This window comes from Rutidosis leptorrhynchoides, unplaced genomic scaffold (genome assembly GCF_046630445.1).
Source record: "Rutidosis leptorrhynchoides isolate AG116_Rl617_1_P2 unplaced genomic scaffold, CSIRO_AGI_Rlap_v1 contig156, whole genome shotgun sequence".
Classification (NCBI taxonomy): domain Eukaryota; kingdom Viridiplantae; phylum Streptophyta; class Magnoliopsida; order Asterales; family Asteraceae; genus Rutidosis; species Rutidosis leptorrhynchoides.
Window position 1 is genome coordinate 25,996 of NW_027266407.1, and position 26,134 is coordinate 52,129.

Sequence of the window (26,134 nt, forward strand, 5' to 3'; positions counted from 1 at the left end):
CCTCCTTCTGGCTAACTCCAATTACGCGTTGGATAAAGCTAAAAAGGAGGCCCTCGATAATGCGAGAAGGGCCGACCACTTCCAGCGTGTGGCCGATGATCGTTACCAGGAATTGGCGGCTCTTCGAAAAGAGCAGCCGAACTTCGCTGTCTTGGCCTTTGAAGATGGGCTAAGTTTCCTGATGGAGAAGCTAGACCTAGACGCCCGCCCGTGCGTGGTGAACCCCTACAGGGTGGGCTCGGTTGGGTTTGAAACGACTGGCAGGCTTCATTCTGATGTTGTCGGTCCGTCTTCCCTACCAAAGGCTCCTCTTGATGTCGACCCTCGCTGGGATGGCGCAGAACCGGAACGTGCTAGGGGCCATAGTCTTCTCGCTGATGGGGTTGTTTTTCTGACATTGCTCCAACACTGTGCCCCATTGTGCTTCTTTTTTACCTTAACACGGTCTTGATTAGCAAGTACCGTTATACTCTTTTAGGACTTTTGAAAAGAGCTTCACCTTCCTTTGTAATTACCGACTTCTTTAATGAAAAAAGTTCGAATTTTTCACTTATCTCCTTTTGTATTTTACTTTTACCTTATACCGTCTTGCCCCTGTTCGGGCAACTTTGCTTTTTTAAGGGTGGCCGAACATTTCAAGCTTATTCTTGCTTTTAGGAGTAAATTTAGTAGGTGCCCCCGACAAAGGGGGTCTTTCAGCTTCCTTCGCTTGGGAAGGATTTAGAAAATGCCCCCGACAACGAGAGTCTTTAAGTTTCCTTCACTCGGAAAGGATTTAGAAAGTGCCCCCGACAAGGGGGGTCTTTGAGTTTTCTTCGTTTGGGAAGGATTTAGAAAATTCCCCCGGCAACAAGGGTCTTTGAGTTTCCTTCACTTAGGAAGGATTTAGAAAATGCCCCCGGCAACGGGGGTCTTTCAGTTTCCTTCACTTAGGAATGATTTAGAAAATGCCCTCGAAAATGTGGATCTTTGAGTTTCATTCACTTGGGAAGGATTTAGAAAATGTCCTCGACATTGGGGTTCTTTGAGTTTCCTTCACTTGGGAAGGATTTAGAAAATACCCCCGGCAACGGGGGTCTTTGAGTTTTTCTTCACTTGGGAAGGATTTAGAAAATGCCATCGGCAGGGGTCTTTTAGTTTCCTTCACATGGGAATGATTTAGAAAATGTCCCCGGCAATAGGGGTCTTTAAGTTTCACTTGGGAAGGATTTAATGAGCACCTCTTGGCCAGGGAAGTACTTGCCTTTTCTTGTAAAGGTCTTTTAGGTTTTTTACATCCGTCTCCTTTGGTAGAGAACTTGGCCTCAGTCCGAAGGGGCCTTGTGTGTGATTTCGCATCCGTCCTTTCGATAGAGAACTGACCTCAGTCCGAGAAGGCCTTATGTGCGACTCTTTTGCATCCGTCCTTTCGGTAGAAAACTTGACCTCAGTTCGAGAAGGCTTTATGTGCGACTCTTTGATGTACTATGTTTGACCGAGGGCATGGGCCAAACTAGGAAGAGTTCGTCCACCCTTCTTTATCTGACTTCCCTGGTCAATGCTAAAAAAGGTTTTGTTCTTTTTTTTTTTTAAATATGAGGGAAAATGAATTTGTTGATGTCAACATTTTGGAAAAACAATCTTTATTTTAATTTAAACATGCATATGCAGATGATGATGCAGATGCAAAAAAGATAAAATGGCTCCACCCGATCCTCGGGGAGACTTGGACTTTTATTTGTAGTAGATCCTCAGGTTCGAGATGTGCCATCTTCTTTTGATCGGCGTCCCATCAAGTGTTTCCAGCTTGTAAGATCATGGTCGGCTGAACTTGGACACTCTATATGGTCCCTCCAAGTTGGGCTTAGTTTTCCGACAGCTTCCTCGGCTTTGACGCTTCAGTCTTCCTAAGCACAAGGTCTCCGACCTGCTATGCTCTTCCTTTCACCTGACGGTTGTAGAACTTAGCGGCTGCTTCCTTATGTTTAGCCATCCTGGACGCAACGTCCGTCCGAACTTCTTCGATGAGATCCAAGTTCAAGAGAAGTCCATCCACTAGCTGTGGTTCCTTGTAGAATTGTATCCTGAACAAATCATGCATTACTTCCATAGACGCCATAACTTCGGTGCCATAAGTTAATCAGAAGGGCGTTTCTCCTGTCGGCAGTCGGCAGGTCGTTCTGTATGCCCAAAGGACATTCTACATTTGAATGGCCAATCTCCCTTCTTGAAGATTTTGTCCATCCTCTTTTTAAGCCCGACGAGGATGGATTTATTCGTGATTTCGATCTGCCCATTGGCAGCTGGGTGAGCAACAAAAGCAAACCTGAGCCAATCCCATGGTCCTCTAAGAATTTCCCCAACTATTCATCTGCGAATTTCTAGGGTCATTATAGTCGCCAGGACTTTAGCCTCGACCCATTTGGTGAAGTAGTAAATGGCGGCCACCTTGTACTTGGTCGTGCCCCTGGCCTGGGTGAAGGGTCCTAATAGGTTGATGCCCCACACGACGAAGGGTACCGGTGAGAGGATGGAACTCAACTCCTCGACAGGCTGTCGGGAGATAGATGAATGCCTCTGGCACTCGTCGTACTTCCGAAAGAAAGTCCCCAGCATCTTTATACAACGTTGGTCAGTAAAAACCCTGTCGGATCAACTTGTATCCAAATGCCTAGCCTCCTAGATGTTGCCCGCTGATTCCTTCGTGGACCTCTTTCAAGGCCCAAGCCGCGTCCTCAGGCGTCAGACACCTGAGGTAGGGGCAGAGAAGGACCTCTTATAGAGCGCTCCGTCGATGATAATGAAGCGGACAGCCTGAAGTATCAGCTTTTGAGCTTGGGCAGAATCTTCTATAATGGTCTCGTCTGTCAGGTAGCACTTTATAGGGGTCATCCAATCATACGAGCCTTCAATCACTGCTACTTTCTTTTGCTCTATACTGGGGGCCAACAGTCGTTCGACATAGATTGGCCCCGAAAGTTCCACTAGCTCGCCGGAGGCTAGCTTAGACAGGATGTCCGCATGCATATTTTCCTCCCTTAGGGCGTGATTCATTTTGTACTCCTTGAAGATTTTCAGCATTTTATGCACCTCTTCTAGGTATCCGATCATCCGTTTTTCTTTCGCGGCGCATTCCTCGGTTAAATATTTGGTGACTAGCTAGGAGTCACTGAAGATACGTATATTCTCCACTCGGAGCGCTCGGGCCAGCTGCAGTCCCGTTTGCATAGCCTCATATTTGGCCTCATTATTGGTGGTGGGAAAATCCAGGGTCAGAGCATACTCGATGATGAAATTGTCCGGGCTTATTAGCACAATACCTGCGCCACTTCCTTCAGAGCTGGATGTCTCAAAACTCTGCTACGGGTGTGGCCGATGCAGCCTCTTCCTAGGTAGGGGGAGATCCTTGGGATCCTTTGGAATAGTGCACTCCACCAAAAAAAAAAGCTAGAGCTTGTCCCTTGATGGTCGGCCGGGGCCGATAGGAGATGTCAAATTCTTTGAGCTCAACGACCCAATTAATCATCCTCCCGCTAAATTTATAATCATGTAATATTTTTCGTAAAGGTTGGTCACTAAGTACCTAAATGGGATGCCCCGAAATAAGGTCGCAGCTTCCGGGTAGCCGTGATTTGTGCTAGTGCAAACTTCTCCACCCTAGTGTACCTAGTCTCCATGTTCTACAGAAGCTTGCTAATGTAGTAGACCGGCTATTGTACACGGTCCTCCTCCCAAACTAGCATGACGCTTACTGCTACATCCAATACAACCAGGTAGATGATGAGCGGCTCCTTCTCTTTCGGCTTGGCCAATAGCGGCGATGAGGCCAGGTAGTTTTTGAGGTGTCGAAAGGCCTCCCGACATTCTTCAGTCTACTGGAAATTCTTGGCCTTCTTCAGTGTCTCAAAGAACGGTAGGCATTTGTGCCTGATCAGGACACAAACCGCCCCAAGGCCGCGATCCGACCTGTCAATCTCTGGACGTCCTTCACACATTCCGATTGACTCATATCCATGATGGCTTTGATCTTGTCCCGATTGGCCTCGATACCTCTTTGTGAAACCATGAGTCCCAAAAACTTTCCAGACCTGACGCCAAAAGCGCACTTGTCCGGGTTCAGCTTTATTTTGTACTTCCTCAGAACGTCGAAGGCTTCTGTCAGGTCCTGCACATGGTCTTCCTTTCGAGTGCTCTTAACCATCATATTGTCCACATACACCTCCATGTTGCGACAATCTGAGACTTGAAGATCTTGTTGACCAGCCGCCGGTAGGTCGCCCCGACATTCTTTAAGCCGAAGGGCATGACAACATAACAATACAACCCTTGGTCTGTGATAAACTACACTTTGGGGATATCTTCCACAAGCATCACGATCTGGTTATACCCACCGAAGGCATCCATGAAACTAAGAAGTTCATGGTCGGTCGTGGCATCGATGAGGATATCCATCCGTGGTAAGGGGTAATGATCCTTCGGGCAGGCCTAATTCAGGTCCCGAAAGTCAATGCATATTCGCCACTTGTCGTTGCACTCCTTTACCTTTACCGGATTGGCCAGTCACTCGGGGTACTTTTATTTCTTTGATAAACTTTACTTTCATTAGTTTATTCCTGGGTTATGGCCTCCTGCCTCTCAGCGGCATAACCCCTCTTCTTATGCTTGACGGGCTTGCAAGTTGGGTCCATGTTAAGCCGATGGACCATACTTTGGGGTCGATTCCAAGCATTTCTGTGGCAGACCAAGCAAATATGTCTTTGTTGCTCTTGAGGAATGTAATGATTTCCTCCTTCAATTCTCCTCGGAGTTCGGACCCTATGAAGGTGACCTTTCCAGATCCCCCTCCACAATCTGGATTGGGATGAGCTCCTCCAGTGGCTCGACGTGGGGGTTTTCGGCCTCGTCCCGACGTCAAAATAGACTGAGTAGGACCCTTCGGCGGGAGGGTCCTTAATCGCCAATGGGCAGTCAGAGATGACCGACTCTCTGAGCGAAGTGAGGTAACAATTGCACGCGACCCCCTTATCTCCCTCGACACATCCTATGCCGTTTAGGGTAGGAAATTTCATGACCTGGTGGAGGAAAGAGGCTACCCCTTCGAATGCGGCGATACCATCTCGCCCGAGGATCATATTGTAGCTTTTAGGCCCTCCCATAACTGACCATGTGACTTCTCTAGTGAGGCATCTGTCCTCCAGTCCCAAGGTGATAGGGGTTCGGATGGTTCCTAGTACCGGGAGCTCGATCCGGGATGGTTCCTTAGCCGCGTAGATAGTTTCCTACGGGAGAACCAATTGCTCATCACGGAACCCTAACCCTTGAAAGGCGGGATAATACATGATGTCAACTGCACTCCCCTCGTCAACGAGGACCCTCTTCACCTGGGTGTCGACCACCTGTAAGGTGATGACCAAGGGGTCTCTGTGGGGTTTGACGATCCCAAAGGAGTCTTCGTCCAAGAATCCTATGGAGACCTCCGGGCGGGGTCTCTTCCTAGGGTCCTCGCCTCGGCCGATCGAGAGGGCTCGTCTGCTTGTGTTCTGGGGGGGCCATCGCCTTCCTTATTCTTGATCCAGTATGAACCAGCTTAATAAAAAGACTTTGAGAAAAGAGTTCCGATTATACCGATAAATGGAAGGTAGAGGAGAAACGACTTTTAGATGCTTCCTCACAGTTAGCGCCAATGTTGTGACCAAAAAAGATCACGGTGATGGAAGGGTCACCACAAGGTCGAGGCCGAGTGATGCATAGCTGCCGGATAGGAGTGAGGAAGCTTATCTCGTACGAGAAGCTTGTATGAACACACGTGAGCAAATGTCACTTTGGTGTTATTTCTCTGTGTATGTGAGAGAGCTTAGACTTAGTTTAGGGTTTTCCCTTAAGAGGAATTATATAGGACGGAGTCCCACTGATCGAGGAATCTTATTCCCTACGATCTTCTATACATGGTACTCTCCTTAATGGAGAATATCTCTAAGTCCAGAAAATCAGCCGAGAGAGCTTGTTTTCTTTTAGGACTCTCGCTCGGTCAGTCGGGCTTGGCGGACTGACTGTTGTAGGCCGAATCCTATGGTTCGGGCAAGTTGCTTACCCGGCCGAAGGCTTTTCCACTACAATAACATATGGTATTGGTTATTTGATTAGATTAGATATACTTTCCCTTTCAAACAAATTATATACACCTTTTTAACGAATTACGAATTGAAAGTATGTATCCTTTTTCGATACTCTAATGTATTGCGAATGTTAGATCTCACGTATCACATACTCGTACCCATACCGTGTACAATAGTGAATTATGAACTAAGTAAGTAACACTCCTTTGTACAAGAATTTTGTGGACCACTCAGATATTTTTTTTCCAATTTTATCAGTCAGCTCTCTAAAACAAATTGATTTTGAGTATCCAACAATGAGACGCATTCCTAGATACCGGTCATGAGAGAGGACTTCCTTAATGTGAACGGAAGGCATAACCTGATATCTTTACTGGCTAGGGGTGCAAGGACTGAAATAAACACTAGATTTGGCCTCAATGATGTGTTTCCTAGATGCATCAACATAATACTAGAAGACTTGATAAAGACCAAAGGCTTATTCTTCATTTGCCTTAACAAAAAACACACGGGATTCATGAATAAGATGTAAGAAATGCGTTGGCTAGCTCAAGAAATTATGCTTCATGTAATCTGGCCTCTAACTTCAGCTCTGAGAATATTAGATGATAGCCTTCGACACATATAATGAATAAGAAAGGAGACAGAGGGTCATCTTGTCTAAGGCCCTCCCAGGCAAGAAGGATTCACCAAAGAACCCATTCACCAAAATAGAGAATGGAACATACGAGATATATTTAAAAATCTAGGAAACCCATAAACCACAAAAATCCATTTTCAACAAAATTGATCTCAAATAAAACCATTCAACTCTAGCAAATTCTTTAGCCATGTCAATTTTAATTGCACACCATCAATTATTGCTAGCTTTCATCAGTTAAAGGGGACGAGATAATACTTGGGCAAGGATCACATTATTATTAATGATTATACTTGAAAGAAAGGATAATGATTAGAGATGATCTGCGGCATAACTGATTTCAGGCGATTTGTGATTACCTTCGCCGTCACCTTGTAAATTGTATTTCAAAGGCTGATAGGTCTGTATTCAGCAAGTGTTTAAGGATTTTTTTTTTGTATAAGCACCAGATGGGTGTGGTTGAAGCTTGTTGGGACCGTGCCACCATTCACGAAATCCTGAATCAGCTGGTAACTTTTTCTCATATAAGAGTCCAATGTACTTAGAAAAAACAACAAGAAGTTATGTCGTCTTCTGCACTTGCTCCGACTAGAAATGGTCGCCGCCAGGACATAAATCGGATAACATCTCCTTTCAAGAGCAACACACTGCTAGCCTCGAAAGACATGTGTCAAGGGGAGCGCCAAGTCATAACTTAAATCGTTCCATTAGCTCCCTCTTTAGAAATGTGAATGTCACGATGAATGGACGTCCAGCTCATCGGCTTCCACCTCCTTTTGCTACATGGCTTGCTCCCTTACCCAGACGTCCCTAAGGCCGTCAGGAGAAAACCCCCTCGCAACCCAAGGGGCGACCTAGTTGGTCAAACCACTCTGATCCAGACCTCCGAACAATAATGAGGAATCGCAGCATCTCCGAGAGGCCGAACTCTTTCGACGACGTGCGCAAACTTCTCGTTCAGCTCCGGAAGCGGAATTGAGGAGAGGGCACTCGACATAACGTCGATGTCCCTCCACTTCGCGATAGGCTCAGAGACAGAAGTCGTTCACACCAGGATGGCCTTAATACTACTAGGCCCTCAGTGGTTCAAGTCCAACCTCTCTCTACCCATTTGCCTGGAGGCGATTTACTCCTCAACATAAGCTGGCAACGTTAAGCCGAGGACATCTCCTGACCTGGCCACTTAAACTGAATGATAGAAGAGGAAGTCCAACCTCGCGTCCACGCTGAAATGGACCGCATGATACCACCCGCTCTTCCTCTGAGTCCGATTGCATCGCATCCTAATCCTTTCTAGCAGCCATATTGCCCACCGCATCCATTATCTCATATGTGGGGGATGCCTGCATAGTATATGGCCATTATACCTTCGGCTGCACAAAATAGACTTCCGGTCGGCTATGTCGTATACTTCAACACTAGATTCAGGCCATAAGCCATACCGCCACTGGCTCCACGATATGTCCCTCCAACTATAGCTGAGCCGAGATCCTCCGCTGAGCCAGGCCCCAGCTCCTCCAGGGGCTGAATGCACAATACATATGCTTACTAGATATGATGAACCAGCACTAAGGGCGCCGGTCAAAGAGAAAGGCCAATGCCGACGTGAGCTATGCAGCAGCGTCCGACACATCGTTAGGTTTTTCGGAGGAGGACTTGGAGGGTGTTCAGTTCCCACACACAGACCCGCTAGTTATCTCGATGATGATATCCAACATGCTGGTTAGAAAAGTCTTAGTAGACGACGATAGCTCTATTGGCGTTTTGTACTATCATGCGTTCCAAGCTATGGGCCTGACAGACGTGCATCTATCACCGTCACCTTGGGACCGAAGCAAGCCTTATAGATGGTTAATTGGTTGGTCATAGAAGGCCTTACATAATACAAAGTAATTTTTGGCAGAAAAGGGATATCGGCCTTCTCCGGCGTGGCATCTTTCCTCTACCAGGCCTTTTAAATTTCCTACTTTCGGTGTAATGGTGTTGTTCGCGGCGCCCAGGCCGAAGCCAAGAAATATCATATGGCCACTTTAAAGTCGAAAGAGCACAAGGATTTTGCTGAGCTGTTGAAGCACGCTTCCCTCGTGCAGCCGAGGACAATCTCGGCGTTAAAGGCTCCATGTCGAGTCCCCAGACAATCCTTAGCTGTGAACTTTGACGCCGGTGACGACTTCACTACGCCAAGAGCCGAAATAGTTGAAGAGTTAGTACCGATCCAGATTCATCCAATCGATCCTGAAAAGTTCACCATGATTAGTTCTGAACTCAAATAGGATATTCGGTGGAAATAGCAGTGTTCTTTCAGGCCAATGTCGATGTCTTCCGATGCACAACCAAGGATATGCCAGGCATCGATCCCTCGGTGATGGTACATCGACTCAATGTTGATCCTACGGCAAAGCCGGTAATGCAAAAGAAAAGAGCGTATGCCTCGGATAGACAGGCAGCTATCGCCCAAGAGGTAGATAAACTCATGAAGGCAAAGTTCATTGAGGAAATCAAGTACCCTGAGTGGCTCTCAAATCTTATTATAGCGAAGAAAAATAACGGGGAAGTGGTGGATATGCATCGATTTTCGTGACCTCAACGTAGAGTGCCCTAAATATCACTATCCACTGTCTCGGATAGACATCTTGATAGATGTGATTGTCGGTCACTAGCTTTACAACTTCATGGATGCCTTTTCAGGCTAAAACCAGATTCTAATTTTGCTATCCGACGTGCCAAAACTCTCCTCCATCACGGATCAAGGCTTGTAATGCTATGTGGTCATGCCTTTCGGCCTCAAGAACGCCAGAGCCACCTATAAGAGGTTAGTAAATAAAATCTTTAAACCTTTAATCGGACACAACATGGAAGTTTATATTGACAACATGCTCGTTAGAAGTGTCAGTGCCGAGAACCATGTGCATGATTTGGCACATTCATTCGCCATCGTTCGGAAATATCTAATGAAACTGAACCCGGCAAAATGAGCCTTCGGCATAAATTCGGGAAAAATCCTCGCCATCATGGTCTCTCAAGAGAAATTGAAGCCAACCTCGATAAAATAAGGGATATAATGGAGATGGCAGAACCGACCTGCATTAAAGAGGTACAAAGGCTCACCGGCAGGGTTATCGCCCTCGGGCGATAAAACCTATTATACAAAATTATGGATTTATTTATTGAGAAGAGGAGAGAAGCTAGGTAAGTCCAAAGTAAGTTTTTTAAGGTTTTTTTGGTGCAATTTTCTTTTTATTATTGAACCAAGAATGTATACAACTCAAAACTTTTGATTAAGTGCAACAAGCCTGCACTATCTCGATCTTCCTATCATAGTACTATCTATATGACCTTTCTTTTGAGTTAAGCAGAAGAACACAGATTGCTTAACATTTTCTATCAGCCTGTAAGTATCTACATGTTCTCCTTGAAACACCTTTCTATTTCGCACCTTCCAAATACCATACACACTTGACAATAGAGCCCACTGCCAGACTTTAGCCAAGCTTGTTTTGCCACCAGCTTTCTTCGAGAACCACAACACTTCTCTTCGCCATCTTCCTGGTATTCTATTGATTACGCATCGTGGCATTATATCCATCAATACTGCCCGAGAAACAATACAATCAAAAAATAAATGCTCAGTTGTTTTGGTTGTAAGATTGCACAAAGGGCACAAGGGAGTGTTACATACACCCCATCGAAATAAACGAGCTTGTACCATGCCACACTTGCTTTCTTCTGATGGCATCAAAACTAGATCCAATAGTATACTGGCCAGAAACATTTGCAGTCCATACTATTGTATGTAGTTTATTATTGTCAATAGGAACATTTTTTATTTGCTCCCAAGCTGTTGTAATCTCCTATGTAATGGGTATAGGGAGCCTCCATGTATTATCCTTCCATAAATCCTTAACAATGGCCAACCTTTTAACTTCAACTTCATGAAAAGAGATACCAGAAAATCTATCTTTAACAGCTTTGCCCTCCAACCAGGGGTCGTATCAAAAATTAAAACCCTTTTCTCTATCCAATTTGTAGCTATAAAAACTTTTAAATATTTCTCTTAGCTTTTAAAAGTGTCCCCCATGCTGAGCTGCAATCTGGTGGTCTTCTGACCCCCCAATATGTGAGTTTGCTCAACTTGGTTTGATTAACCCATATCGCCCATAATGTTTCCTTTGCTGTAAGAATATGCCATATTCATTTCCCTATTGTAGCTTTATTCCAAGCTTCTAGATCTACAATGCCCAATCTACCTTCTCTTTTTGGCATACACACATCATTCCACGCCACTGCAGTCATGCCTCTCTTGTCCCCTCCCGACCACAGATAATTACGACACTTTGCTTCTATTAATCTCACCATAGCTTTCGGCAAAATGAAAATTGAACACCAATAGACATGTAAGTTGCGCATAATTACTTTAATAAGCAGTAATCTACCCGTATATGACAAGTGCTTCACTGCCCATCTAGCAATTTGCTTTGTAATTTTATCCACCAAGCCCCCACAATGCTCTTTTTTAGCCTGCCAAATATGAGTGGCAGTCCAAGGTATCTAACAGGTAACTCACCTTCATGAAATCCACTGGCTTTAATAAGTGCATTTCTATTTTATTCCTCTCCTCCACTAACAAACACACTGCTCTTCAATTCATTCACATGTAGGCCTGATACTACTCGAAAATGCTCAAGTCTACCTTTCAACCATTCTGTAGACCTCATATCACCACCACAAAATACAAAAAGGTCATCTGCAAAACATAAATGGGTGAGGTTGAGTGTTTCACATCCTCTATGGTATTTAAAGTAACCTGGAGGATTAGCTAAACTTAACCTGGAGGATTAGCCAAACTCCTGAAAAGATACTCCATCACCAATACAAATAATAAAGGTGATAGAGGATCTTATTGTCTCACTTCTTTCCCCCCCCCTTAAAGTATCCCTCCAAGCTCCCATTGATCATCAGAGAATAGGTAGCAGTTTTAATACATTCCATAACCCATCTAATAAACTTTCCAGGAAATCCAATACCAGTCATCATCTCTTCGACAAACTCCCATGCCACAAAATCATAAACCTTCTTTATATCTATCTTGAAAGCACACATTAACTCACCATTCCCCTTATCATATCCCTTTACAAGTTCATGAGCAACTAAGATATTGTCAAAAATACTTCTCCCCTAAAGAAAAGCTTACTATAATGGGCTTACAAGCTTATTCAGAACTTACTCCCAGACTAACTGTCAGAATTTTTGTAATAATCTTATAGATAATAGAGCAACAAGCAATCGGCCTATAATCTGTCAATCCTGCAGGATTATCATATTTTGGAATTATTGTAAGGGCAATGGCACTAAATTGTTTTACAATCTTAGTATGATGAAAGAAATACAGAACAACTGCTCTAACATCAGTACCCACCACATTTCAATTTTTCTTAAAAAAATAACTATTAAATCCATCAATACCTAGAGCTTTGTCATTACCAATATCATTGAGTGCTTCCATGATCTCCTCATCAGTGATCTCTCTGCATAACTCTACTGTATCGTCAGCCGTTAGCAAATTTCCATTCTGAGCAATATCAATATCTAGATGTTGTCTTCTGTGAATGGTGACCCCAACAGCTGCGTATAAAATTCGACGATGGCATCTCCAATCTCATTAGGATTTGTAGTAATAATCCTTGAGTTCAAGGTTAGCCTAGTGATGGCATTCCTTGTTTGTCTCCTCTTTACAGAATAGTGAAAAAAACTGGTGTTTGCATCCCCTTCATTCAACCAGTTTATTCGTGCCTTCTGTTTATAAAACTGACTTTCTTGTATCAAAAGCTCCTGAAACTGAATACCAACATCTTTCTCTTCATCTTATAATTCTCTATTAAAAGGATCACCTTGCAGCTGCTCTTGCAAATTACCCAACAGAGCTCTGAAATTTGCCACTCTCTTAGAAATATCAGAAAAATCTTTTCGATTAAAATACGTCACCTTTTTCTTTACTGCTTTCAATTTCGCCCCTAACTTGTACATAGTATTCCCATGGACCTGAGTATTCCAAGCATCTTCTAACAAAGTACTAAACTTTAAGTTTTTTTAGGTTTGTTTATACAAAATTAAGGATTTATTTATTTTATTGATTATCTGATCTGCATTGTCAAACCGGTACACAAATTCAAAGTGGATCCGAAGGAGGGAATACCAGCTCGCTAAGTGAGCCAGTACCTCCTCCATGCAGGGATTTAGAAGCTTGCTAAAACCTATTATTATTGGCAATTTTAATACAAAAGCTTGTATGCTATTCTTGAATTTACTAAAAGTAACCATTCTACATGTATAATTTACTACCTTCATTTGTATAGGGAAAACGATAGTTAATTAGAGATGGAGAAAATATTAAGGATATTGCGTGAATGCGCCAAGGATCGACGTCGTTTGGCACCAAAATTGTAGATTTTAAATTTCCTATGCTATAAATAGAGAGAATTATAAGAATATGGAAAAAATCGAGCCATCAAACAGAGATCCTACTAATGAAATCAACAGCCAATGCAAATTAGTATATTCTTTCTTGAACTAACACATAAAGAATAAGGCGCAAATTCAAAATATTTGGGTCAAACCTCCAAGAGATGTTGATTTGGCTTGTTTCATGAAGTTTGCAGTGCAAGGGACGGTGGAAAGTTACTAACATCAATTAGATTGCCAATAAAGAAAGATAAGAAGAAGTTGAACTTGAAGAAGAACAAAGTGGGGAAGAAATGGTATGTTGTGACAATATTGGCCTGAAATATGCTTTTGAGGATTGCATTTGAGCTTGACAAAGTTCAGAGATCGAAAATGTCCGTAGAGGAATCAAGCAAAGTTGATTAGTTAAAATCTATAAAAAGGATGCTAAAGAACATCGTGGAAAAGTGGAGGACCTTGATATATCTACTGAAAATATTGGGGACTTAACTGGTGAAAATAAAGTTCACTTCTTTGAGGACGAAGACGGTCGCAAATGATCAGTGTGATTTCATGAACAACGACATATCCTCCAATTGATGTGATTTTCCTCTCTTATACTAGGGTTCTAGAATTTCCAATTTTAGTATTAATGAATAAGATTAGTTAAATTAATGATTCAGATTGCTTTGAGTAGTTCATATGAAGTCGTTTATAGTGTCATTTAGTTTGCCAAAACTTGTAGCTCATAATGTGTCCTTGAGTTGTGAACTGGTAAATCTATATTGGGACGTTTTGTCATGAAGTCATTTCTGTTGAGTTTATCGATATTGATTCGCCAAATATGAATTGTTGAAATTGTTTGCAAGGTTGAATCATCTTTGCTATTGATGTACACATGGTTATTTTATATTATGGAAAGATAACTTAGATATTAAATTGAATTAGGTTTAAAATATATGTTCAGGAAAGAAAACATACATAATAGAATTAGTCTCTTGCATAAATTTAAGCTTAAATGATAAAATTATTAATTTCTGAATAAATTTATTCATTACAAGCGTGGTACACTTTAAATTGGTAAATATAAACCTTCCTTAATTTGGTCCCGAAGCTTTGCTGGGATGATAGGTCGCTTGTGCGATCAATTATTTTTTATGTACAGTCCTGATGCGAAACTTGGTTCCCAACTGGGATAAGAGAATTCTTATCCTGATCTACGATAGTGATATCCGGATTTAAGGCAACAACATGAATAGCGTTATCTTGATTTTCAATTATTTTCGTAACTGTGATTTCCTGGCTTCCGGCAACATTTAAATTTAATCCTTGGTATTTCAAAAAAAGAAGTAATAATAATAACAATCCTCGGTCAATTTCAATTAACTCACTATTTAAATTTAAGGGTCTGTTTGAAAGTCATTGTGTAATTATATGTCCGTATAATTACGTATGAATTAATTATTTTATGTAGTTTGATTAATACCGTGTAATTAGATTGTAATTATAAATGTTATGTTTGGTTGTACAGTTGATATTTATAATATTAAATTATAAAATATAAATAATATAATAAGAAAAAAATTTAAATTGTATAATTACACTGTGTAATTACACCAATTCTTATGGGGGTCGGAATTGAAACTGTGTAATTACACGCAATTACATAGTTTCAAATAATTACACAGTTGTCCAAACGTGTCAAACCCTGTAATTACGGTGTAATTACACCCAATTACATAATTTTTCAATTTCGAGATGATTTTTCAAACACACCCTAAATTGATCATCAGTTGTTAAAACTACTCAGTGGATCCGTCCGTTGGACGGAAAGTCTATACATTTAAAAATAAATAATTTATATATTAAAATAAATAATTTATATATATTACAAAAAATTATATAATAATTATTTGCATTAAAAATTATTAAATCTATGTCAAATATTATATCAAAAGAAAATTATTTTAACTTTAAATCAATTAGAATTATTTTGATTTTATTTCAAAATTTACAATCCTATTAAAATTAAAAAATTATTTTGTTTGAAAAATAAGATATGTTCGTTTTAATTAATAATAGGAAAAAAATATAGCGGATTTTTATTAGGAATAATAGTTTAGTAAAAAAAATTGAAAAAAATAATATATATTTTAATTTGATTGGGAATAATTTTTTTTAGCAATATGCCTATTTGAAATATAGTGTATTATAATTTTATTGTGTTTTGATTTTTTAATTAGAATAGGAAAAATCATACACTTAAAATTATAATTTAAAACCTAATTAAAGTTATTATTTGATTAGGAATAATTTTTTTAACAATATGTCCGTTTGAATAGGAAAAAAAGAAGATGTGCCTATTTTAATTAGGAATAGGAAAAAAAAATCATGAATTTTTATTAGGAAAAATTGTTTAATAAAAAAATAAAAAAAAACATATAGTGTATTATAATTTTATTAGGATTTTTTTAAAATAATGGATAGGAAATTGATTAAGAATAAAACTATTATATTAAGAAAAAGTAATTGGTAGAATTTTATTAGGAATTATTATATTTTTATTGAATTTTGATTTTTTAATAAGAAAAGGAAAAAAAAAATATTATTGACTTAAAATTGTAATTTAAAACCTAATTAAACTCAAAGTTCTTATATATGTGTCAAATTACTATTCGTTAATAAAACGTCATGTGTCGGATGTTAATTTGTCAATAAAATTTGCAATTGAATTACAATTGAATTACAATTGAGACAAATTAAAAAAATCTCTATATAATAAGATCCCTTGAATTTTGATACTTTCTAAAACAACTCCATCGAATTTCAATTATTTTCGTAACTGCCATTTCCTGGCTTCCAGGTTGGTCATTATTAAAACTATAAAAACTTAAAAGATGATTCATCTGTTCCCAATTTCGAAAGTGTCCAAAAATCTACTCTAAGAATTCTCCACCATGGCTACACTAGCTCTTGCAACCACTTCACAGGTAGTTGAAAAAAAAAATCCATCAAATTACACACAATTAACATTAATCACATGTTATATTGAAAATTGGAATGTAATTAATTGAATTTGTCTCTGTTGCTATGCTCAAGCAAGAGTGGGATGTTCACTTCCTACCGAGATCGTGCTTGTTCCTTACGGCTCTTTCTTTCCCAACTAGGTAATCTATATAGATCAGTCCCGGCCCACAAACAGGTGCACCATGAGCAACTGCTCAAGTCTTCAATTTTATGGGGCCCAATTTTATTTTATTTTATTATAAGATAAAGGAAACAGTAACTATAGGTTGCATGTATTTGTTTAGTTAGAGCAAAAATTTTTGCATAGCAACCCAAATCGTTAGAATTTGTACATAGGGCCCAAGGTTTTAGGGCCTATATATCAAATGTGCTTCTATTTGCGCGAAGATAGTTTCTAACTACACGAAGATCTTAGCAAAAATCAGATTAATGTCAAAATTACCCTTTATTCAGTTCTATTATTACAATTGAGTTTTGAACCATCATCGTCTGCAAAATCTACGATTCCAGAAAATAGTAACCCATATTCAGAGCCAGATTTAATCTAATTTGACCTAAAATCATCTTCGTGCATGTAGAAATTGCGTTCGTGCAAATAGAGACACCCATATCAATTGAATATTAATGTTGTTTTTATGTTTGATTGGTTTGAGCAAAATTTCTTCAACATTTTTTTTCTTATTTATTCAATCAAACAAAATTTCTTCGAAGAAAACAAATTCAAACGATAAGGATCCATGTTATAATCTCGTTCAGAGTTCCCAAAATGTCTAAGACGGTTTTGATATAGATCATTTAAATTTATGTTTAATATTTTTTTCAGCCCGTTTGAATTTTAAATTTGGGATATTATGTCTCCTTAACGTAGTTTTCGTATAAATTTCCAGGATGGGAGGTTCTGATAGTGGTATTGTTGCTAAACATTCTGTTGGCAAGGATATTCTTGCGGAACGATGGCTTAAAACACACGACCGAGAAGACTGGACACTGAGTCAAGGATTAAAGGTATACAAATCATTCATTACTGCTGTAGCCTGCTATGGGAAGTTCGGTGAACGTGACTTCCGAACAACATGACTGTAGTCATGTCAACTTGTATGCACAAGTGCCCCAAATTCCTCCAATAATATTAGAAGCTTCAAACATCATAGGTTTATAATGAGTTAGAGCTTTAGCAGCCGCTAAGATGCATATTTAATAAATATGTTGAAAATAAATTTTTTAAGGAGATGAGACAATATATTTTAAAAAAACAAAATAATAACGAAAGCATAAGGGTTATAACAGTGTTGATAAGAAAATATATGGTAATTGTTTGTGTTTGGAATATTTATGAGTTTTTTGATCGAATGTGTAATGAAAATTGTGAGGTTTCTACACATTTTTATGGGCATATGGAGAGTACCAAAATTTGAGTATTGGTTTTTATAAACCCTTCTATAGAATGCAAATTTCACTCAATAAGAATTAATTAAATTATTTCAAAATAATAATTAAATCAATGATTACAAAACATATCTACAATTAACTCAATTCTAAACTATATTGGTTAACTATTCTACTAAATTTTATCCTCCATCCTACAAAATAACTATTTTCAAGATTAATTTATTAATTAATCCTCCCTACTAATTACTGATGTTTATTGCATTTTTTATTTCTCAAGAACCTGCTTTAGACATTAAAAATTTGAGATTTGGACAAAAAATGAAGGAAAAAATCCAGAAGGTAAAATTTGGAGATGTAAAATAAATTAATAAGGGAGAAAAAGTATTTTATCAGAAAGTAGGATGAGTTTTAGTTGAATATAAAAGTAAGTATGGTTTAGAATAAGTTAGTTTTTGTTAGGAGGGAGGATGAGTTTTAGTTGAATAACTATCTTGTATGATTTAGAATTAGGTTAGTTTTAGGTTGTTTTAATACCATTGATTTTATTTTTATTTTTAAATGGTTTAAATAATTTTTATTTGAGTAGAATTTTGCATTTTATAAACAAAACCCATAAAAAATAATGCTAAAATTTTAATATTCTCCACATGTCTATAACATATCTAGAGACCTCACACTTCTCATCATGCTTATTCGATCACAAAACTCATTAATATTCCCTACATTAACATGTACCATAGATTTTCTTATCATTTATGTTGTAGTCCTTATGGTTTCGTTATTTTTTTCTTAAAAAAAAGTGTATTGTATCCTCGCCCTAATTTATGTCCAACAAATGTTATAAATCCAAATGGTAACAAATAAATAAAGTTCTAAAATATGTATCATAAGAGCGGGTGTTAGCGGCCTAGCGTCTATGAAATCTCTTAGCCATTATAACTCTACCGTGTTTGAAGTTTCCAATAGTACTGGAGGAATTTTGGGCACTTGTGTGTACAAATCGACATAATACAATCAAGATGCTCGGAATTCCGTTTATCAACTTCCCATGGTAGATTATAAGAGTGAGAAATGATTTATCCTCGCATGCAGAAGATTTAACATACTTGGAAGCTATGCAACATACTTTGAGATGCTATATAATATGTGAAGCTATAATCCAAAGTTATGAAAATCCAACCACATGGGACAAGTGATGCAACCGTTTGGGAGGTAGAAGGAAAGAATAATGGCACTATGAAGATTGTCTTTGTTACTTTACCTATTTATGTTTCATTGATTGATTTGGTATTGATTTGGAAAGACAAAGAAACAAATCTAATACGGAACGAAAAGATTATATCCATGAAATGTGTTGTCAGCAACAAATAGGGTAATGGCGTATAGAATAACCATCTTTGAGGCTATGCATAGTAAGGAGGGAAATAATTATTGAATTAAAATTACTTTATAATTATATAATGATATTCACTATGCAAGTGATTATGGAGTCGCTTTATTTGCACAAAAGAAAATACTAGCTGCAACAAGTTTTTTTAAAAAGTTATTATAGTTTCATTTATACCCCTCATTATTTATTGTCTATTAGTTTTTCTTCTGTCAAGTTAAAGGCATGAGCATAAAAATCTTTAGCTTTATTATGTTTCTTTAAATAATAAAGCTGCTAACTGGATATTGAAAAAGTGTTAATTTCGGCTAATATTAAGTTTTCGGTTGATAAAAACGTCAACGTTGTTATCAATGGTGAGGCTTTTGATGTCAGGATCGTCGAAGATAAATGTTTGGATTTCTTGCTGGAATCGATGGATTTAGGACATGGCTCTGTGTCAACTAGTTCCTCGGATGCTACTTCTTCTGCTTCTTTGTGTCATGTTGACCCGATGAATGAAGGTGTTTCTGAGAATGAATGTGGGATGGAATCTCAGATTGGTGTTGTAGCTCATGATCTCAAGATTTCAATTTCTTCTGAGCCATTATCAGGGAACTCTGTTTCGGATGGAACTGCAATTTCCTCTTTTCCTTCCCCTCCATGTATTCAGGTGGATTGTGACAATAGCGACATCAATGATTTTATCGTCCCAAATTCTCAAATTTCGTCCTTTAATTCTCTAGGACTGTCAAATCTTCCAACCAATAATCAGATTCTTTTCTTTCCTTATGTCTCTCAATTCTAGTTATCTCTACCCAATCCTATTATCTCTTCCCCTTTTCATATGATTTGGTTGTTCTCTTCCTAACATATGTTCACCTCGTTACAAATCCTATCTGCCACCCCTTCTACGTTTAGCCCTCTCCCCTCTCCCTCCTCCTTCCCTTCCTTCGTACCTTCGTAGCGAAAGAAAACACAAAAATCTTAAATCAATCCTTCCCTCCGGTTCCATTAATTCTATTGATATAGATGCTCTAGTAAATTTGTAGCTTCCTCTACATCCTCTGATATCGAAAGCTGTAATGATATTCTCCCAAGCTTTACTCTCCTCCCCCCCGGCCTATCATCTCAAGAAGAAAGCATCATCTTCCGTGGCTTAAAATCAAAACTCTCTCTAAACAAGTCTTTCGATGATGCCTTTGAAGCAGCTAAAGACCTCATTATTCAAAGTCGTCACTCTTAGTTTCACTCATTTTGATCATCCTCGTTTTGGATTTCCATATGTATTTATTTCTCTGATGCTTATCTATGGATTGGTGCATACATAACTGTCTATTTTGCATGATTCTTGGTATTGTGTTACTATTCCTGGATGATTGTTCTTTCGGTGGGTTCTTGTGTCGATCAATATTGAAGCTAAATGACTAGTGCGGTAATTTGAGATTTTGGTGGTTATTTATTTTTGATGGAAAACTCTTTGTTCTACTATTTTTTCCTTGCCTGGGCAAAGTGCATGTTTGGCTGTACTGGCATTTGAGGAGATTTCAGCTGATAGTTTGGGATACAAGATTAAGTGGTTGTGGTGTAGAGGACAAATGAAGAATTTGCAGCAAGCTTGTTTTTGTTCCCTTTTAAACGGTAATAGTTAGACTTTCTTTTGGAATTGTTTCTTTCTGCTACATTGATGCTTTTTAAATTGTATTTGAGACATCATCTTCCAGTTGTTCGCTTTTGGACGACGCTCTCCCTCTCACTTACGGTTTTTCCCTTGTGATTTTATCTGGCGGTTCGGGGTTAGCTGACATTAGCGAACTCGACCACCTCTTTATTTAATAAAGTTTAAATCTTTTATCAAAAAAAAAAAAATAACCACCACTATCTTTATAACTCCCGAAGCTCTACTTCTGATCTCTCATTCAAATTAAATAAATTTGATCAAATGATTCTGAAGGACTTGGTCTGTTGGAGAGCTATGATGTATGGATATGCTGAGAGAGAACAACCTGATGAACCTATTATTTATATTGCATTGGTTACTACTATAAATTAAAAAATTATTATTTTTGGCTAAAAAATTTTACGGTGCGACGTAAATTTTGAACCTATTATTTATATATAGAAAAAAAATTGAAAAAAAAAATATATTAAAATGTATTTATTAATTCACTCGATATTATTATTAATACTTTATAGACGGCATTCCATGATTCAAACCCTGGCTCTGCCATTGAAAATGATCAATCAACCAAAGCATATGCTTTTTATCCTATAGCTAGGTTTATGAACATCAAATCCAATTTTAAGAATTTTTTTTCTTTATCTGGATGTTCTTTAAATTGCGGGGATTGTCTATGATTTTCGGCTATTCGAGGGAGGCTATCTTATTTGCATTAGATAATATATTGTTGATGTATATTTATGGAAAAAACTGAAATGGGTTTATAGAATACAACTTTTTGAGTCCTGAATCTGTTAGAGCTTGGTAATCTTCAAACTTCAATTCATTCTTTGGCAATTTATAGTTTATCTTCTCGTTTATTGAGCTAAATATATTGTGTTTTTTGTCAATATATAGGTGCAAGTTCAAAGAACGTAAGGATTGTACATGTTTCAAGTGTGTTGATCGAGTTAGTTTTTTTTCTTTTTCAGATTATGGTTCGAGACTATTCATTATCTAAGTGTTTGTCCATTTTGAATGTTTGGTTTCATGAACTGGTGAATAATTTGTTGTAAGTTGATTTTTCAATTGCTAACATTCAATTCAGTTTTTTTCCTTAAGTTCATATTTTCATTTAAATTTACACTCTAAGTTTTGATTATTCAGGACATTAAATCATCGACTCAAATTTCTAGAAACCTGCGAAGATGCACCTGTCAAAAAGGACCAAAAAAAAACATAATAAGTGGCCGGAGGGTGAGGAGAATGCACGTAAAATTGAAGGGAACAATGGACAGATACTTTATTAACGTTCTTTAAATTTATTAAAAATGTAAATAATTTGAGACGAAAGCTATGTGTATATTCATTTGTAAAATAGGATAGGGCAAAAACTTACATCTTATGCACGTAAGACTATTTAGTTATGTTTTAAAAAAAAAATTACAATACAAAATCAATTTTGAACTTTATCATTTGGAATTCACAAATCTAACATATAATAATATATGATATAAAATTTATATAGAAAAAAAAAATTGAACCTCCATTTTTTTTAAAAAAATAAATAAATCCAAATGTAACTTTATACAGAAAATTAGGAATTAATTATATTGGGCATTTGCGAAATTGAGTGACCCAATTGTTAGATTTAAAACATCAAGGGGTCCTAATACAAATATATCCCTATATCTTAAAAACATAGCCACATGTGGCTATGTGGCACCAAAGTGGGTCCTTTTTACCTTATCTCTACTATATTGCCACTTTGTCAGTTGTGGTCGTCATTAACAGTATAAAAACCCCAAAAAAAGATTCATCACTTCCCAATTTCGCAAGTGCCCAAAAATCTACTCCAAGAATTCTCCACCATGGCTACACTATCTCCTGCAACCACTTCGCAGGTAATTGAAAAAACAATAAAAAAAAAAATCCATTAAATCACACGCAGTTAACATTAATCACATGTAATTAATTGAATTTGATTTTGTAGCTATGTTCGAGCAAGAGTGGGATGTTTACCGGGTCAAGAGCAGCATTTGTTATTGTAAAGCCAACAATTAGGAATTCCCAGAAGAAGCAAATGGGAAAAGTTATTTGCCAGGCAGCAAGCATTCCAGCTGACAGAGTTCCTGATATGAGCAAAAGGCAGCTCATGAATCTTCTTCTATTGGGTGCACTTTCACTTCCTACCGGGATCATGCTTGTTCCTTACGGCTCTTTCTTCGTCCCAACTGGGTAATAATCCATATCGACCATCCATAATAATGTACTTTAACGTCTTATAGTATATAATATGTTCTAGATATTATGTTGGGATTTCAAAATTTCCGATATGATGGTGGAATTACGTCTCCTTATCGCTTTTTCTTTGGGTAAATAAATTTACAGGACAGGAGGTTCCGGTAGTGGAATCGTCGCTAAGGATTCTGTTGGCAATGATATTATTGCGGAACAATGGCTTAAGACACATGGTCCGGGAGACAGGACACTCAGTCAAGGATTAAAGGTACAAAATTCCAATAATTGTCACGTCTATTTAACTATCGCGTAATTTAGAAATTCGACGCAATCCGTTGGGCATATATTAATAATCTTGTACTAGAGCATTTTATAGCAGCATGCTTATTTTTACAAAAAATAATTCTAATAAGATTATATTTTTGGTATTTAATTATTTGTAGGGAGATCCAACATACCTAGTTGTGGAGAGCGATAGAACTCTAGCAACGTATGGAATCAATGCAGTGTGCACACATCTTGGTTGTGTGGTGCCATGGAATGCTGCTGAGAACAAGTTTATGTGCCCTTGCCATGGTTCTCAATACAATAATCAGGGAAAAGTCGTCAGAGGACCTGCTCCTCTCGTAAGTTAGACCTTTATTCAGTCCTTCAACTAAATTAATTCTTCCCTATGAATCCTTTAATTTACTAACCTATCATTTTCTGCAGTCTTTGGCGTTAGCTCACTGTGACATTGATGATGGGAAAGTGGTGTTCGTTCCCTGGACAGAAACAGACTTCAGGACCGGTGATGCTCCATGGTGGGCTTAAATTATATGCTATACTTTGTAATTAATGGAGCTCAAAGAATATCTGATTTTGAACTTTGGCTCTTATAAATGTGTTTATTTAATACTATACTGATATCACATTATTGACAGTGTGCTTGCTCAATTCTTTGTATCTAATTTTTTTGCTATCTTTACTTTGGGAGATGGATGTGTGTATTATATATGGTTTGTAACTTCCTACAATTCTGCTTACTAAGTTACAATACATCATTCGGAGATGGGAATGATTCTTGAGAGATGCCTGCGGCCTGCCTAATAATTAGGCAAATAGTTTAACTTTTTTATTACAGGACGAACCAACCCTATAATTATCCAATTTAAAAGCAAGTCAATATGGATGTGGTACAATAGTCGGACACTTCCTGAAGACGTGGATTCAATTTTTAGAGAAACGAACTTTAGGTAGATCGATTGTATTTGGTTAATACATCGTAAAAGGTTAATAAAAAAGATTTGTTTCTTTGCTGTTTGCAGCTTCACAACTCAAAATAAGCTTTGACTAATGCATTACGAACCAACGGTAAAGGATAAATCAATTATCAACATGTCATATTTTCATTTTCAAAATGGAAAAATATTAAGTTTTACAAACTAGTATTATGTAGCACCTCGTCAGCACCATCCTTGATCAATTTCCACGCAGCAACCACGTGTCTCTCCTCTGTGAAGGTGGCCCCCACAGCAAACCTCAACATGTACAACCCGCTCACTTTTGTATGGGTCATATACACCCGCCCGCTTGAATTCACCAAATCCAACAACTTCCTATTCAACATCTCCAAATTACAACTCCAAGCGTTCCCGTTTGATTTCGGTTTTAACCGGAAACACACCAATGCGAATTTCCTCGGCACAACGATTTCAAAACTCGGGTCGGATCTTACAAACCCTTCAAACATCTTGGCCATCCGTACATCGGATCGGATATGCGATTGTAGATTCACAATCCCATGGCTACGTAGAATTAGCCATAATCGGATCGACTTGAATCTTCGACCCGTACCCACTTGCCAATCTTTATAATCCACAACCGTATCCAATTCGCTCGGTTTATTCCTCAAGTACTCCGGGTTCGTACTCAGTGCCTTGGTCAACAAGCTTGGATTCTTGACCCACAAGCAACAACAATCCAGGTGAGAGAGTAGCCACTTATGTGGGCTCAGACTCAGTGAGTCAACTCGGTCGACCCCATCCAAGAAATGTCTAAACTCAGGACAAATGCATGCGCTCCCGCCATAAGCAGCGTCCACGTGGACCCACATCCCAAATTCTCCTGCCACGTCAGCAAGGGAGTCAACGGGATCAACGGCTGTGGTCGAAGTGGTCCCCACAGTAGCACAGAGATACAGTGGGACCAGCCCAGCTGCCACGTCAGCTTCCACGATTTGACGAAATGAAACAGGACATAGACCAAAACTAGTCTCGATCATCGTAGGTATCGATTTTATGTTACGAGGGAAGATTCCGGCCAATTTACAGACTTTTGTAAATGTCGAATGGGTTTGATCGGAACCATAAACGACAAGATTACACAGATTATCGACTCCAATGTTGTCTAAAACTTGATCTCTTGCAGCGACCAGAGATACAAGGATTGCTTCACTGGTCGTGTTTTGAATGACGCCGCCACCGCCGCCGGAGAACATTAAGGTGCTGGGCAGTTTAAGTAATTTTCCCAACCAATCCATCACAACCATTTCCAACTCCGTCGCCGCCGGCGAGGCCAACCAGTTGAATCCGACGGAGTTAAAGCAAGTACACAACATTTCACCGACGAAAGAAGCGGTGCTGATTGTCGCAGGGAAGAATGCGAAGAAATTAGGGCTTAGCCAGTGCGTCATACCTGGAACGATGACGTTTTGGACGTCTTTCAGAATTTCGTCGAACGGTTCAGGGTGGTAAGGGGGGGTTTCCGGCAGGACGGAGCTGAGATAGCCAGGTTGGACTTGGGAGAGAACTGGGTAGCTCTCGATGTTCTTGTAGTAATCTGCAATAAAGTCGACAACTTGATGAGCTCTTTGTCGGAATTCTTCGACGTCCAGTGGCTTGAATTCGTCTATGGATGAATCAAGGCTACCCATTTGAATGAATTTTGATCAGGTGAGCTAAACAAGAGAATTTTAGTTGATTTTGATTTAAAAATTGAAGTGTGATACTTTAGAGAATTTTACTTGTGAATAATTTATAGAGGGGAATTTTGCATGCTAGACAAATATGGAGAGCTAGCTGCTAATAAATGAGATTCGGTATTTTTTTTGGCAGAATTTAATGTCCGAGGGTGTAATTTTTTTTTAATCATTGTTCTGCACTTTAAGATAATAATCCATCAATACATATAATTTTAAAAATTATGTTGATAAAATAGGCGATCTATAATTTTTGAAATGAAAGTCTGTCTGATAATATCATTTAATCAACCGTATTTGATTGAAATACTTGATTAAT

General features: G+C 38.6%; 3 protein-coding genes across 3 annotated transcripts; 1 reads left to right on the forward strand and 2 right to left on the reverse strand.

Moving 5' to 3' along the window:
* Positions 1–2,346: 2,346 nt before the first annotated feature.
* On the reverse strand, positions 2,347–3,060 carry LOC139881446 (uncharacterized). The gene is made up of 2 exons (XM_071865920.1): positions 2,753–3,060; positions 2,347–2,623 (listed from the first exon to the last, which is right to left on the reverse strand). Exons 1-2 carry the CDS (start codon positions 3,058–3,060, stop codon positions 2,347–2,349), a joined length of 585 nt encoding a protein of 194 aa, XP_071722021.1.
* A 19,426-nt stretch (positions 3,061–22,486) lies between these two features.
* On the forward strand, positions 22,487–23,669 carry LOC139881447 (cytochrome b6-f complex iron-sulfur subunit, chloroplastic-like). Its single transcript, XM_071865921.1, has 5 exons — positions 22,487–22,519; positions 22,609–22,853; positions 23,007–23,124; positions 23,300–23,482; positions 23,568–23,669. Exons 1-5 carry the CDS (start codon positions 22,487–22,489, stop codon positions 23,667–23,669), a joined length of 681 nt encoding a protein of 226 aa, XP_071722022.1.
* A 604-nt stretch (positions 23,670–24,273) lies between these two features.
* Positions 24,274–25,770, reverse strand: LOC139881448 (tryptophan decarboxylase TDC2-like). Its single transcript, XM_071865922.1, has one exon. The coding sequence runs from the start codon at positions 25,768–25,770 to the stop codon at positions 24,274–24,276; it is 1,497 nt and encodes a 498-aa protein (XP_071722023.1).
* Positions 25,771–26,134: the final 364 nt, after the last annotated feature.

What these genes read in the sequence shown, in the direction of transcription:
- LOC139881446 (XM_071865920.1), bottom strand. Translation starts at nt 3,060, where the DNA reads ATGCTGAAAATCTTCAAGGAGTACAAAATGAATCACGCCCTAAGGGAG. An exon ending in GACGGAGCGCTCTATAAGAG is followed by an intron (nt 2,624 to 2,752) that starts GTCCTTCTCTGC and finishes TTGATCCGACAG; the next exon opens with GGTTTTTACTGACCAACGTT.
- LOC139881447 (XM_071865921.1), top strand. Translation starts at nt 22,487, where the DNA reads ATGGCTACACTATCTCCTGCAACCACTTCGCAG. An exon ending in CTCCTGCAACCACTTCGCAG is followed by an intron (nt 22,520 to 22,608) that starts GTAATTGAAAAA and finishes TTGATTTTGTAG; the next exon opens with CTATGTTCGAGCAAGAGTGG. An exon ending in TCAGAGGACCTGCTCCTCTC is followed by an intron (nt 23,483 to 23,567) that starts GTAAGTTAGACC and finishes CATTTTCTGCAG; the next exon opens with TCTTTGGCGTTAGCTCACTG.
- LOC139881448 (XM_071865922.1), bottom strand. Translation starts at nt 25,770, where the DNA reads ATGGGTAGCCTTGATTCATCCATAGACGAATTCAAGCCACTGGACGTC.